At 30.4% G+C, this 14,202-nt stretch overlaps 2 protein-coding genes across 6 annotated transcripts in view; one reads left to right on the top strand and one right to left on the bottom strand.

Moving 5' to 3' along the window:
* Positions 1-2,892, bottom strand: part of LOC118183211 (ribosomal biogenesis protein LAS1L) — a 163,453-nt gene extending 160,561 nt beyond the window's left edge. The window contains exons 1-2 of one of the 5 annotated variants that reach the window (XM_085818617.1): positions 2,820-2,892; positions 2,619-2,683 (exon numbers count right to left, since the gene is read on the bottom strand). In XM_085818617.1, the coding sequence (XP_085674743.1) occupies positions 2,619-2,683; positions 2,820-2,852 (98 nt within the window). In that variant the 5' untranslated portion in view covers positions 2,853-2,892. Of the gene's footprint in view, positions 1-2,618; positions 2,737-2,819 lie in introns of all 5 variants that reach the window. The other 4 variants (XM_085818615.1, XM_085818616.1, XM_085818618.1 and 1 more) reach the window with 4 other exon arrangements.
* Positions 2,893-3,271: 379 nt separating this feature from the next.
* On the top strand, positions 3,272-12,694 carry LOC118183210 (transforming acidic coiled-coil-containing protein 3-like). Its single transcript, XM_085818609.1, has one exon. It carries the CDS (start codon positions 3,397-3,399, stop codon positions 4,900-4,902), a length of 1,506 nt encoding a protein of 501 aa, XP_085674735.1. The 5' UTR covers positions 3,272-3,396; the 3' UTR covers positions 4,903-12,694.
* Positions 12,695-14,202: the final 1,508 nt, after the last annotated feature.

The following is a 14,202-nucleotide window of genomic DNA, read 5'->3' as shown; positions in this document are numbered from 1 at the left end:
TGCCACATATATTTTTCCAAATCCCCCCCTTTTCCGATTAAAGAACTGTAATTCGTCCATTAATATCAAGACATATCTCATGATCTCTCATTTCCCTCACACAAAATAATGCGTAGTCGGAAATGAGTACTGCTCACATTATTACCAAAGTCCTAGGTAGTAACCTTTATCGCCTCCAAAATGTCGCCAAACTACCAGTTACCATATTCCAAAGATCAGCCAAAAATACTTCTATGATTTTATCTTTTACTGGTACTCTTCTGTTAACGGGAGAACATTCAGAAATGTATGCATATATGTAAGATTAAAAAAATATGTAAATGTAAATTATAATTTAAATTTGCAATAGCCCCTGCACTGTGTTACTTAAAGACTAATCCATGTCATATGACTCTTGCATAATGCTGGTGATGTAAATGGAACTAAAACAACTAATAATAATTTTACAGCAGTATTAAATACCTGATCAGATGCACTGAAACCCGAAATTAACTCATTCTGAATTAAGGTTTCAATACTTGATTTTCTTTTACATTTGTAGTAAATTCTGAAAATATTGTTTTTCCTCACGTAATATTATTTCAGTGCAATATACGAAGTGTATGTAGTTGCAGAGGTTCACATTATATGATACTTCCCAAATCTTTACCTAATATCAAAAGCAACAAGAATTGCAATTATGATATTTATAAGATTTTACACAACTATATGGCAGAATACATCAGAAGGGGAAAAAAATTGATTTAGATTTTATGGTACTTGTGCATTCACTGGTACCAAGGTGATTAAATATAGATTCTTTGTGATTATCTACACCTCCCTGAAAAGTATTCAGGTGATGTACACTGCAAAAAAGAAATGGGACAGTTCTATATCTCCCATTCTTCTGGACCTATTGACAAATTTCAAATTGTGTTTTTCATGTCTCAAAAGTGCAACTTAGGATAATTAGATTTATATATAGCACTGTTCTAATATAGGTATTTTGACACAAAAATCAGAAATGACATGCAAATTTTATTCTATATTTCAATTTAATGACTGAAATTATGCCTAAATATAAAATTTTGTAAAATTCGGTGCAAAATTCTGGGATAAAACTTTATGTTGGCGGATTTTTTCCAGTTTGTCCCCAGATTAACTCAATTGGTGAACTTCTTAATTTATAGCAACCTATTTTCCTTTCCTTTTTACTTCCTTGCATGAAGCAAAAAGGAAGTATTGTAATTGCAAAAAAATCCAAGCATCATATTTCAATGAAAATATCCATTTTGACCGCTATTGAATGCAATTTACTGATATTTTTGCCTGACATCCATACATAAGGATAGAATAAAGGATTCTTTTCCCCACAAAAAAAAAAAAAAAAAAAAAAAAATTATAAAACTGATTTAAAATTAATTCTGAAGAGAAATTTTCATGGCGTCTGTGTGTATCTCGCATAACTCAAAAACGATTAGCCTCAGAACATTGAAATTTTGCATACAGGATTGCTATAGCATGTAGATGTGCACCTCGTATTTTCTTTGCAATCAGCCGCACCAAAAGTCTATAAATATATGTGTATATATATATAGGCTTGCCAGCAGTCCCAGTTTTTGGACAAAATCCTGGTGTCTCGGCCGGTTTACTTCTCAATTGTCCCGCTAAAAATTAAATTTGATTTTATAGATGACCAAAAAAGTCTAAAAATATTTAACTGTTAAGTATTATTTAGGATAATTACTTTGTCAGTTATCTCTGCACTGTACGAAAGGTGAAAACTATAGAAGAGTGACAATCTGTCAATAAATAATGTCATCATATCTTGTCTGGCCAATTGTGACCATGCGTGATGTGAGAGACTTTTCAGACTCGGTGCCAGCTGCTTGCGATAGAGATCAGTCAGTTGTCAGTCCCTTTCTGTGGTGTTTGCCGAATTAATTTTAAAAAGATTTTAAAAGAATAATATCGCACGAAAGATTTTATTGGAGGTGATTTCTCAATACAATATCTCAGACAGCTAGAAAGCCTATGACTGCCTCTGTTATCAATTCTTCCAGCATTTATCAGTAAATAACTCCTTGACTTTCAAAGACCCCGAAAGGTCACCTAACCAACACAACTGAGAGTACGTGGAGTTAGATTAAGCTGGAGTTTCCAAAGTGAGGTCATTGGCAGTCATCAGATGACATTTTCGATTCCTACTTTGTGAAATTTATGTAGTCTACCCGTACCGGGATCAGGAAGATGATCCGTTCAGGGATTACATGAATTGCATAAAAGAACTGCAGATTCCACAATCATCGGACATTGACGATAAGATGTAGCCAAGAACAAATAAGGTAAGTATTTTTGTTTCTGTTTCGGCATTGTTTTGTTCACATCCATCCCGGAAATATTGCTTTTTGGGACCAATCTTGGAGTCATAGAATTGGGAAACATATCAAAAGACACCCGACTTTTTACCAAATGCTGATGCTGAGCTTACGGCAAAGCTCTAGATGAACATGTAATCTAAATTTCAGAGCCCAATATTCTAAATAGGAATGTAGCATCTTAAAGAAAACAGTACATTTAATAAATAAAAAATTATAATGCACAGTAGTATACGTATATAAATGCATCTAATTACTTACGGATTGTACCATGCTACAACACCTTTATAATTTCGGAACATTTCTTTCTTCGTTTTACGATATTTCTAAGTTTCCATTTAGATGTAAAAAATTAATTTGACAAAAAAAAAAAAAAAAACTGTAATGAAAATCAACGATATAGTAATATATTTCAAATAATTATCTATGTCTAGCAAGATACTTTGCAAACATATAACTCACAGAAAGAATAACTAAAGAACACGCATTGAACATAGATGTATGTTGACTGGAAACCTCAAACGAAAGCTGTTCCCTCGGCGATGTGAATAAATGAAAGGAATGATCTCGTGTGTCTTTGTTACTTAAAATATTAAAGTAATACTTTCAATATTAAAACGTATTTTCAAACATAGAAAATATTTTTATAGTTCTTAGATTAATTTATTATTGCAAATATTTTTAATATTACTAAAAGTATTTATGATATGTATTGTAATTCGAACTTTTTCTAAAATTTCTTATTTTTTTTGTTAACGTCTATGCTCTTAAATTGTGAAACTTACCTTCTTAAAGGTCTTAGCTTAATGTATACCAAAAAAATATATGAATGAGGATGTTGCTCCCATGAAGACATGATACTACGAACGGCCGAAATTGTTTCTTGGAATCCAGAAGGGGTATTACAACTCAACTAAAAATTAAAGTGTAAATTCAAAGCCCGCCGTAATATGTCCGTTAGTATACCTTTTTTGGTGTTCCATGTTTTTTTTTTTTTTTTTTTTTTAATTGAACCGATTGTTTTCGTTTTATAAAACAAATGGCAGAAGATAATAACTGTGTTCAAGATATCGATATTATACAATTGGATGAAAACAAAAATTCTTCAAGTAAATGGGATAAAATACCTCAGTCAAATGAAGGTGTTGAACTATCACCATCAACAAAGTGTATTGTTGATATAAATTGTGTTCCCTTATGTCAGAACTCGAATGAAAATATTATATCATTCGAGAGTCCTGAAAAAGTAGCTGATAATCTGGAAAAGTCTGCTGATACTGCCTTTAATTTGAGCTCTCAATCTATTATTGATACATGTAATAACAGCTTCAGTTCGAAATGTGAATTGCTAAATATTGACAATAACACGTCGCAAAATGCAGAAAATGTGAAATTAATTGACTTTACAGATACCAATTTAAATGAATTTAATAATAGTTTGGGAACTGTGTTTTCTAATATAAGTAGTGATCAAGATAACACTAATTTCAAAGAAGAGGACTTTCATGATGCTGTCCAATTCTTCAAAGATCCTTCCTCTTTCAATTTTCTAGAGAACGTTGGAACTTCTGAAAAATGTGATCCATCTATTCCACGGTCATCTTTGTATGTCAAATTTGATCCTTTGCTTTCAAACTCTTCTAATCAGATGTTAAATAAACCGAGTGGACTGCCAGATATCAATGAAAGTGTACCTGAACAAGATTCCTTGCATGAAGATTTGGAGGAGAAAAAATTATCATCTGTTAACAAACCTGTAGATACTTTATCACTTAGGGAGTCTCTAGGTAATATTCTGATCTCATTCGATTCTCCAATGAAGATAAGCAAAGCTGAAAAACAAGAAATTCCTGGAACAAGTCAACCACCAAAATTGTATACTGAGGAAGATTTTCAGAAAGCTGTTAAGATTTGTGAACTACAATTTCAAGAAATGTATCTAAAAAGGCAGAAAGAACTGGATGAAAAAATAACAAAGAAAACAGAAGAGATGGATTTGAAATTTGAAAAATTAAGTAAACTTTGCACTGCTTTTCATCAAGTATTGAGTACATTTTCTGATTTAACTCTGTCTCTGTCTGAAAAGCATAAAGAATTATGTGGAAATTTTGCAAAAAAAGAAATTGAAAATGAAAATTTGAAAGAGGAGCTCAAGACTTCAGCTGAAGACCTTCAAAGTGTTGAAACAACATTTTCTGACTTTCATAAACGTTATGAACAGTGTAAGAGTATGTTGAAAACATATAAAGATAATGAAGAACACTTAAAGCAAGAGCTTGAAAATATGCAAATAAAGTTAGAAAAACAAGAAGAAAAGTGTATGTTGCTCCAAAAGCAGATGCAGGAAATTGAAGAGAAAGCCAATGTTGAGGTTGCCCAAGCAAAAAAATGCAGTGAAGCACAGATAGTTGTGTTACAAGCTCAGCTAAAAAAAGCTGAATTAAAGATATCAAGTTTGGAAAGTGATTGTAAACAAAGAGAAAGTGAGAGTTCTAAACTCCGCAGTATTTGTGATGATCTTATTGCCAAAGTTGGTGAAACTTAGTTTTACATTTAATTATGTATAAATAGTGTAAAATTAGAATTTTCTGTATTTAAGTTTTTGGATCTTCTGACCGTCCACTTAGGACTGTCCATTCTTTAAACCTAATAATTACAAATATTTATAGAGATCTATTTTGCTATTTAAAAGTTAAATAGTTTTTTAACTTATGCTTTTAAGGGAATAAAATTTTTTTATGTATTTGTACTATCAGATCTAAAATAATTTTTCTGAATTAGTAATTATCATATATTAAAAATTTAATTTAATAGAGAGTACTCACATATGTTATTATAATTATTACTGAAAAAGCTATCTAACTGAATTTTTATCCCTGCAGTAGTATTTTTTAAACTAGTTTTTCTTTTATTAAACTTAATTATATGTTTTTCAAACTGCTTATCTTGCATTCAAACTTTCCCACATTTTTTTGAAAATGTGTTTAAGTATTGTATGATATGGCTCAATAATATGTATTGTTCTTAATATCATTGATGAGTGAGAATATCTTGAATTAACATTTTATTAATTCAAATATAAATTTTATCAATGGATGTCTAACATCAGAAAATTAAAAAACTAAGAATTGCAATGAAAATCCAACTGAAATCCCATTTCATAATTTTAATGATATAAGACTTGCAGCAGGCAATGGCAGTGAAATTTTGCATCGTAATTATTAGTTTATTGTACATTGGAAGATATGATTTCTGAAAGAAATAGCCAGTTATCTCCAAAATTTTAATTTACTGTGAGAAAATTATTACATAACACGTATTAAGGAGATTTATAAGTGCACAGGTTATGTCAGCTTGGTTTGACTCAAGCTGGTATTAACATAAAAAATTGTGATTGCAGACATTATTTAAATAAATGTGTTCCACCTTTTATACTCTATAGACTTCCTAGATATATGTATGCATAACTGCACACTCTTCTGGTTCATAATTTTTAGCTTTTATCAAGGAAAATGTTTTTGAGCAATAAATAAAATTTAATTAATGAAAATTAAAATTATGCATATTCTGTCTCCCCTGTCTGGTGATTTTTCAGCTTAATTTTTCGTATTAAATTTTATTTGATCTAAAAGCATTTCTAGAATTTATTATGAAGTTTCATGCAATGCTTAAAAATATTTTAGGTACTACTTTGGTAGACAGTTGCACGGATTTTTGGCGATTTACGTTGGCACGTTTTTTGCAATCATCAGCCATCTTGAAAAACACTATTTTTACTTATTTTGCGCATAGTAAAGTATTCAAAACTTTAAAATAAATAAATATTGCTAAAAATAAGGGATTAATTTTTTGTTAAAAACATTGGTTTTTAAGGTGGTAGGTAAAAGTAAATAAATACATTTCCTACAAGTATAAAATACTAAAGTAAGTAAGATACAATAACATGCCAAACAAATATTAATTTAGAAGCCAAACAACAAAAATCAGCATTCATTTTTCAAAAATGAATGCTGGTTTTTGTTGTTTGACTCCTAAATTATTACTTTCATATAGCAAAAAAATAGAATTAAAGCTGATTACATCATGCATGAAATTAAAATTATTTAAATAATCATACATAATAAAATCATTTTTTAAATGCAAAATTAAATTGTATTTTAATATTTAACAGCCATAAATAATGTTTAAATTATTAGATTAAATTTATAAATATTAAAACCAATTACTTTTAAAGTAGGGTGACATCACTGATTACATCGTCCACAACATAAAATTATATAAAATATATACAATAAAATTTTTATTTCAAATAAAAATACAAAATTTAATTTATTTTTAATATTTAGAAGCCATAAATAATATTTAAAACACGGAATGTATGCATAATAAAATGCATTATTTTTTAAATAAAATGACAACAAAGTCATACCATAAATAACTTGTCCAGGAATGGGTTTACCATAAGTTGTATCGCTCGCCAAAATCTGTGCAATTGTCTACCAAAGTAGCACCATATTTTGATAAATAAAAGCTTTCCTTTCCTACTCAGAATAAAAATGCAAGAAACTTTCTGAATGAAATTGGCTAAAAATTTAAAACACCAACTTTAGTTTTAATATATTTTACAAAAATCATATTATTAATAACCTGAAAATATTGTAAAGTGTATAAGATATTTCTCCCCCCTTCTTAGCATGCCTTTGTGGTGTTCTGGTCAGCATGTTCGACGCAAATTCGAGAGGTCCTTGTTTCGAGCCCTGGTGAGGGCATTGCTCATTTTTCACATCTACTGCTTCGAAAAATTCCTAATGACTACAGTGGCGCCCGAACTGAAAGGTGGTGAATGATGATTCTTCACCACCAGGATTTGGCGATTGGGTCCCCTAAAACCCCAGTTGCCATTTAAAAGGGGGATTATGTAAGGTATTTATTTATTTCTCCCACCTTAGCATGCCTTCGTGGTATAGTGATCAGCATGTTCAACGCAAATTCAAGAGGGCCGTGGTTCAGTGTCCCGGCGAGGGCATTGCTCATTTTTCACATCTTCTGCTTCAAAAAAATCCTAATTTCTCTACAAGTGAATTTAAATCAAGTTCGAGTTCTTTTGCACAAGGACCACCAGACTTTTTATGCTTTGCTAAGTTATTTGTAACTACCATACTGGTTCTATTAATAGCTAAATCTAGTTTACCAGAGTAAGAATAAAATAAAATACACTTTAGCTTCTTTTCAGCCTTCACAATATCGGAAGGTACTTAAAAGTTTTATTATGTACTCCAGATTGTAAACCACTGATCTAAGTTATTAGTATGAAAAAAGATTTGACATTATGTAGTATTTTTAAGTGAATTTTTCAAGTCTTATTTAATAATTTTCTTATTTGTAAGAAAACGTATTTTTGTTATTTATTTAGATGAAGAATATTTAATTGTGTTTTCAGAAAAATTTATGCTGTTTTGTTAATCGGTACTTTTCCGTTTTGCCGGCACAAGCGATAAAGTCGCCAATAATGGTACAACCGATGCCAAACGGAATATTCTCACTGGTAACCTTTTAAGCCTCATTTTCAAATCAAGTCACAGCTTTTTCTTATCAGATTGATTGTTTCTTTCAATACTGGCATATAATTACATAGGATTTTTATCAGATAGTTCAGTTTTATGTCTAAGGCTATTTTCGGTAATTAAGTCAATTAGGATGCAATCACAACGCTTAACCCAAAGCCGAAAATATAGAAAAGGTAAAGTCAAGAGTTAAATTCATCAATTCTAACTAGAATGCATTAGCGAAGTAAAGCACTGCAGTTTTACATAATTTCTGAGTAAGCTATTCGTACGAATTGAAATATTTCTTGCATTTAAACTTGTGTTCCAAATTAAGATTTAACTTGAAATTAATGTAGATAATTACTGAGAGCATTAGATTTTTGTAGAGTAGTTTACGTGAGATGAGATCGCTTGGTGTCACGTGATATAAACCGGCGAATCAGGATGTTAAACCATGAAAGCATAGTAAATTCTTATATTAATGTCTTTTTACAAATTTATTGGCTTTTTATAAAATTTTAAGCAATATTAAAATGTTTATGCCTTCAAAAAAAGAATTCTTAGAACACATTTTTTAAATATATTTTATGTGTATACTGTATGTTGTCGCCAATAAAGTCTGCTTGGCGAGATTTGCGCCGGCGAAACGGAAAAGTACCTGTTAATCTTCAGTTGAAAATATGCCTGCTAAATCCGTATGTTGGGGACAAATAGATGATGGGCAGAGTAATAACTAACTTTATTTTTAATGTGTTTAGAGCAAGAGTTTGGTGAGCTTGGTGCTAAAAAGTGCAGTGGGTAGTGTCGCCAGGGGTTTCTCTGCGGAAGTGCCAGTGGAAGGAAACCTGAAATATTTTATTGCAGAATACTAAAAGTTAAACAATTCTTAGAGGTACTTTCTTCTATAGTGGCGTTGGTAATATAAAAGTGTGATGCCACAGTTTAGGACAGTTTTTAGCTCAAACTTGTGGATATTGTAAACATCCACAAAAACCAAATTTGCTACAGTAAACAATAAATTAGGAGTTTATTCAATATTGTTTTAAATATATATATAGAGAGAGAAGATATTTAAATTAAATATGTATTTATTATGGTATTTAATAGAATTTTGTCAGCAATTTAAAATAACAATTTAACAGAATGTATTAAATTATTATATTTATATAATTATGTAAGCAGGTTCGGTGCATAAAAAAATTGTTTTTGGAAAAAATAACTTTACACATAGATAATTAACCCCTAATACAATGTCACTTCATGCAAAAAAAAAAAAAAAAAAAAAAAAAAAAAACAGGTTAACCTTAAAGGTAATTCATGATATGGTGGGATACCACTTGTCCTACATCGCATCTAGAGCAGTAAAAATGGCATCTTTGCCTCAGCATAAATTCTCCTAGTATGCTTATCTAAAGTGCTAATTTTAGCAACCAAACGAAGATATAAAAAATGTTTTTGAATAATTATCTAGAAATATTCTTAAAATGAAAAATATTTTTTTTTCAAACAAAATTACATAATTTAAAAAAAAAATAGCTCTCTAGGTTTGAAAAGGAAGATATTTAGAAGGCTGTCATGTTTATTTACAATTCACCTCTCGTTCCTCTGTTTAGGATATTTTTCTATGGTGAATCACACTCACGTATCCATTCAGTATTCAATGACATTTCATGTCACAGAGTTATATTTTCATTTCTTTTGGAAAAAATACTAAATATTTTTCAAGTTTTAACATTATTGCAATTTATTAAAAAATATAAATTTGCATTATAACATATAAAACGAACATGATACTTGAATTTAAAAAATATTTGAACAGTGCTGCCATCTAGTAGCAACAATTCTTGCATGCAAGGTGGGCGTATTTGGTCCCACCTTTTAATTTCAACCATTCTTAATTAATATATATGAATGCAAATAATAATTTTTATTAGAAAAGGAAACTTTTACATAAAAATATTTATTCTAACACTTAAAGTTGTTGTTCAGACGATTTAAATTGCATTAGAAATAAATACAAAAAAACTGCTTCAAAATAAGACCTTCAAAGAATTTTTTATTTTACATTTATATGAATGAATACTAGTGCTGCCATCTGTTATACATTTAGAGAATTAAAAGTAATAATTGTAGGTATTTTAAATGGAAATTTGCAGCTTTCGTCTGGGAGATAGAAAAGGTGGGACGCCTGTCAAAGGGTTAAATAAAATAATATATATAAAGATACCAGAAAATTCTATTATTTTACTTGTTGTCATGCCCATATTACATGAAACATTGGTTGCCAGAGCCTACTCCGAAGAGAGGTTGGACTTCTGTTTTCCACCCCCAATTTTGAAGGAGAGCACTCCGGAGGGATTCAGAGTTCTCCCACCTATCCACATGAGAGGACTTTTAGCACACCGCATATTTAGAGTGCTGCACTGACACTATACGTTTATAAACATCCATGTCTTCTCCAGGATTCGAACCCAGGCCCTTCGGTTCCGTAGTAGGCTCCCCTTACCACTATACCATCTGAATGATTATTTTATTTAAAATAATAATTTTATTAACAATTTATAAAAAAATCATGGTACTATTCCGTTTTGAGGACCGTAAAAAATTGCACCGAAAATGTTTGTGCAAAAGCGCCAAATCTAGCAAACGCGCCCATTGAACAGCGCCAAATCTAGCTACACGCTGATTTCAAATTGCGTAAGTTTAGATAGTTCTATATTTCTTAAGACGCCTTTGAAATACTAGTTTAATTTTTTAAATCCTTTTTTGATATCCTATGGATTTAACAACTTGGGAATTGTTTTAAGAACATGTTTTTAAGCATTGCACATATTCGGTATCCATGTACACATCGACCTATTTTCATTTTAAAAAAAAATCCCAGAATTGCACAAAAATGGCACTGTGCACACCCTTGACTTTATCTATGTACACATCGACCTATTTTCACTTAAAAAGTAAACAAAAATTGAAAAAAATCCAATTGTTTTTACCCTTGTAAAAAGCGCCAAACAAATAAGTGGGCGATTCTGCACCGAGAATTTTGTCAAAGAAAAAGCATCATTCATTATAGAAATTATGTTTGAACAACCAATGAGATGAAATTGTGCTTTAGCGATAACTCGGTAGCGAAATAGCGGTGCAGGAATCCATTCAATTATGTTTAGCTTTTTTTTATATATATATAAATTATAATAATGATCTGAAATAGTTATTTACTCTTATGCTTTCATTCAGTCATGTTTAGCCTTTTTTATATAAATTATAATAATAAAAAAAGTATTATATGAAATTAACCTTTTATCTAAATTAAAACAATAATCTTTAGATAGTTATTTACTATTATACTCCCTTTCTTGCGTTAGGGTTGCCGCAATTATTTTTGGCAGCACTGGCATCAACAATAGTTTGGCGATTTTTTACGGTCCTCAAAACCGAATAGTACCAAAATCACATATATGAACATATTGGAAAATAAATTTTTTACAGATTTTTTTCCTCTTGATGGAAGATTGAAAATAATGAGCATACTAAATAATTTTACAATGAAAAATTGCTCTATTAATACACTGCATGTATCTAAAATCAGTTATATTATTAATCACTTGTTTTTCCCACACGTGTGCAGATCATTAACTGTTTCTTGCACATGAGCAAATCAATAGCTGTTAGTTTCTTACCAAAGCCACTATGGGAGAGAAGTAGTGTTAAATAATACTGTATTTGACGGCATATAAGACGCACCCTTATTAAAAGGCCGCACACATGTAGATGTAGAAAAAGTTATGTGTGTCTAGATCTTTATCCGGGCTAAAAATACCATTCAATATTGAAAGTTAACCTGTGTCCTTCACGTATAAGACGCAGGTAACTTTTTTGAGACCAAATTTAGGGAAAAAAGTGTGTCTTATATGCCGTCAAATACGGTAATTAAACTATTCCAATAACATATTTATTTAACTTTCTCTACACTGTAGGAAGAACATGTATAAAAATCCACAAGTTATCTTAATACTTATTATTTCTGTTATAATCTTTATGCATCAAAGGATGAATTTTTAAAAATGAACTAAAAATTAATACTTATTTGTTTAGAGGTTGTTCAGCTTCAAAGCTGTTCCTTTTTATTGATATGGTCTTCAGTGTTATCTTCATTAATTCTTTTCTCACATGAGTCGCAACTGCTTCTAGGTATTTAGGGAAAAATAGTTCACTAGAACTACAGCATAACAATAAATTTCATCACAATGATATTGATTATTGACCGTAGAATAAAACAACTGACTTTTTCTGAAAAAGTTGTTGCTTAAATGATAATTTCTTCGAGAATTTTCTGTGGACAGATTTTATTTCCATTAGCTAAAGAACTTTTCAGAAATTATTAGTATCTTCTTATCGCAAATTTCTGAACTAGTTAGTAGTTTATTTATTATTATTTAAGTATTTTATTATGAGCTCCCAAAATAAGGGATTTTTTTTTCCCCCTTGTGGACCGTGGTTGGGAACACTGTTTTAGAATAATATATTTTGACCTATAAAAGTCTTTACAAAAGATGTAGAAGTATCAATCATAGCTCAACTGAAGATTTAACTACTTGTATAAATAATTATTTTGCTTTTATTTTGATTAGGTTTGTTGTTTGGATTCTTCATTAGAATTCTTTGGTTTTTGTTATTTTATCATATATGCTTGGCCACAATATCTTGCACCTTTTGTTCAGTGTTCTTGGAACTTATATTGTTAAGTAGTTTGTATATTTGTTTTGATGCATAAATTGGAGAAGAAAAATATGTTGAAACTGTATACTTATTTTTAAAATAAGTAAATCAGAACATTTCAATTCTAGCTATTCAAGATCAGATTAGCTTATTTTAAAGCCCAAAAAATTTTTCCTTGTAGAGCTCCGTACAAAAGATAGACCAAAAAAATTCCTGCTTTAATTAAAAAAACTAATGCACATCTTAATTTCTGTTAAAAAATTTTTCAATGTAAAATAAAACTGAATTTTTTTACTTTTTGCAGTAGAAACAAAAAGGTACTCTTCTGTTATCGGGACCGGATTCAGAAATGTACGTATGTGTATACACACTCCTGGATACTTATGTACATTTATACATGCTATGAAATAATTCTGTTTGTTACAATTAACTTGATCTTGGATGACTGCTTAACTAGTAAAAACTCCAGTTATTCTGCAGTTGTGAGTGGATTAAAGTTAGAATATCTCTGAAATTTCAGTTATGTACTAGGAGAAGTTTTGAAGAATTACAAAATCGCTTGATAATCCAAATATATCTTTATTTCTTGTTAATTACTCTCATAGCACCCCACAATTTTGATGATGGCACATTGCATTTTAATACAGTCAAAAGTCGTTAATTCGGACACCCATAATCCGGACCTCAAAGCTAAAATCTTTCTGCGCATGCGCATAGGCGTTTACGCGTGCGCGCAAGACCTTTACGACTCCACATATGCGTCTGCGCAAGCGCAGAATACGTTTTCACGTGCGCGTTTAATGTATAACGGACAGTATCAGCTAAAATTATCTAATTATCTATTTCAGTTAATGTTGATGATTGCATTGTTCCTTAATCTTCGAATTAGATCCGGCTTATAATTTTTTGCAGACTGTAAGAGCAATTTTATAAAAGTAAGCTTGAACTTTCGAGTATGTCAAATAGAATTTCCGATGCTGGAGCTCCCAAAGGATCTAGAAAACGAAAGTATGTTTCGATGTCCATCAAACAAAAAGGGAATTGCTACAAAAAATGGATAAATCCTTTGTTTATCTAACCATTCCGAAATCTGTTTATCAATTTCACGCTGCTCTGCAGGGGGGGGATGTCGCAGCGCGCAGTGAACTGGAAGTTGATCTGTCAGCACTATCGTTATCTTCAGGGCAGATGTTTTTATTTTATTCAGCTTATAATTCCTTACTAAATGTAGTATTTCATCTCGATGTACTCCATCTTTGATACGATTTAAATCAAATTCCTCGTCATTATAAATATCACGAATACAAATCCAATAGTTTTCTGGTTGCAATTTTCTAATTTCAGCTATGCGTAATGTATGCTTTACGCATGCGCACGTTGAAAGAAATGTTTAATAAAGTAAACAAATATATATTAAGCTTTTTTTGTAAATTTTGATACCCTTTAGATCATAATTGCTCATTATTTTATAAATTACGGTTTCATATTTTTAATTTTATAATTTCTGCATGCCATCTTACCAGATTTAAACTGATGATCTATAATCCGGAAAAATCGATAATCTGAAATCGCCGAAGTCC

The sequence above is a fragment of the Stegodyphus dumicola genome, chromosome 6 (assembly GCF_044657685.1).
Source record: "Stegodyphus dumicola isolate Sdum_Otavi_A_Nest chromosome 6, ASM4465768v1".
NCBI classification, from domain to species: domain Eukaryota; kingdom Metazoa; phylum Arthropoda; class Arachnida; order Araneae; family Eresidae; genus Stegodyphus; species Stegodyphus dumicola.
This window is presented reverse-complemented; position numbering and strand designations above follow the sequence as displayed.

Bases quoted from the DNA above. Each gene is read 5' to 3' on its own strand.
- LOC118183210 (XM_085818609.1), top strand. From the start codon at position 3,397: ATGGCAGAAGATAATAACTGTGTTCAAGATATCGATATTATACAATTG.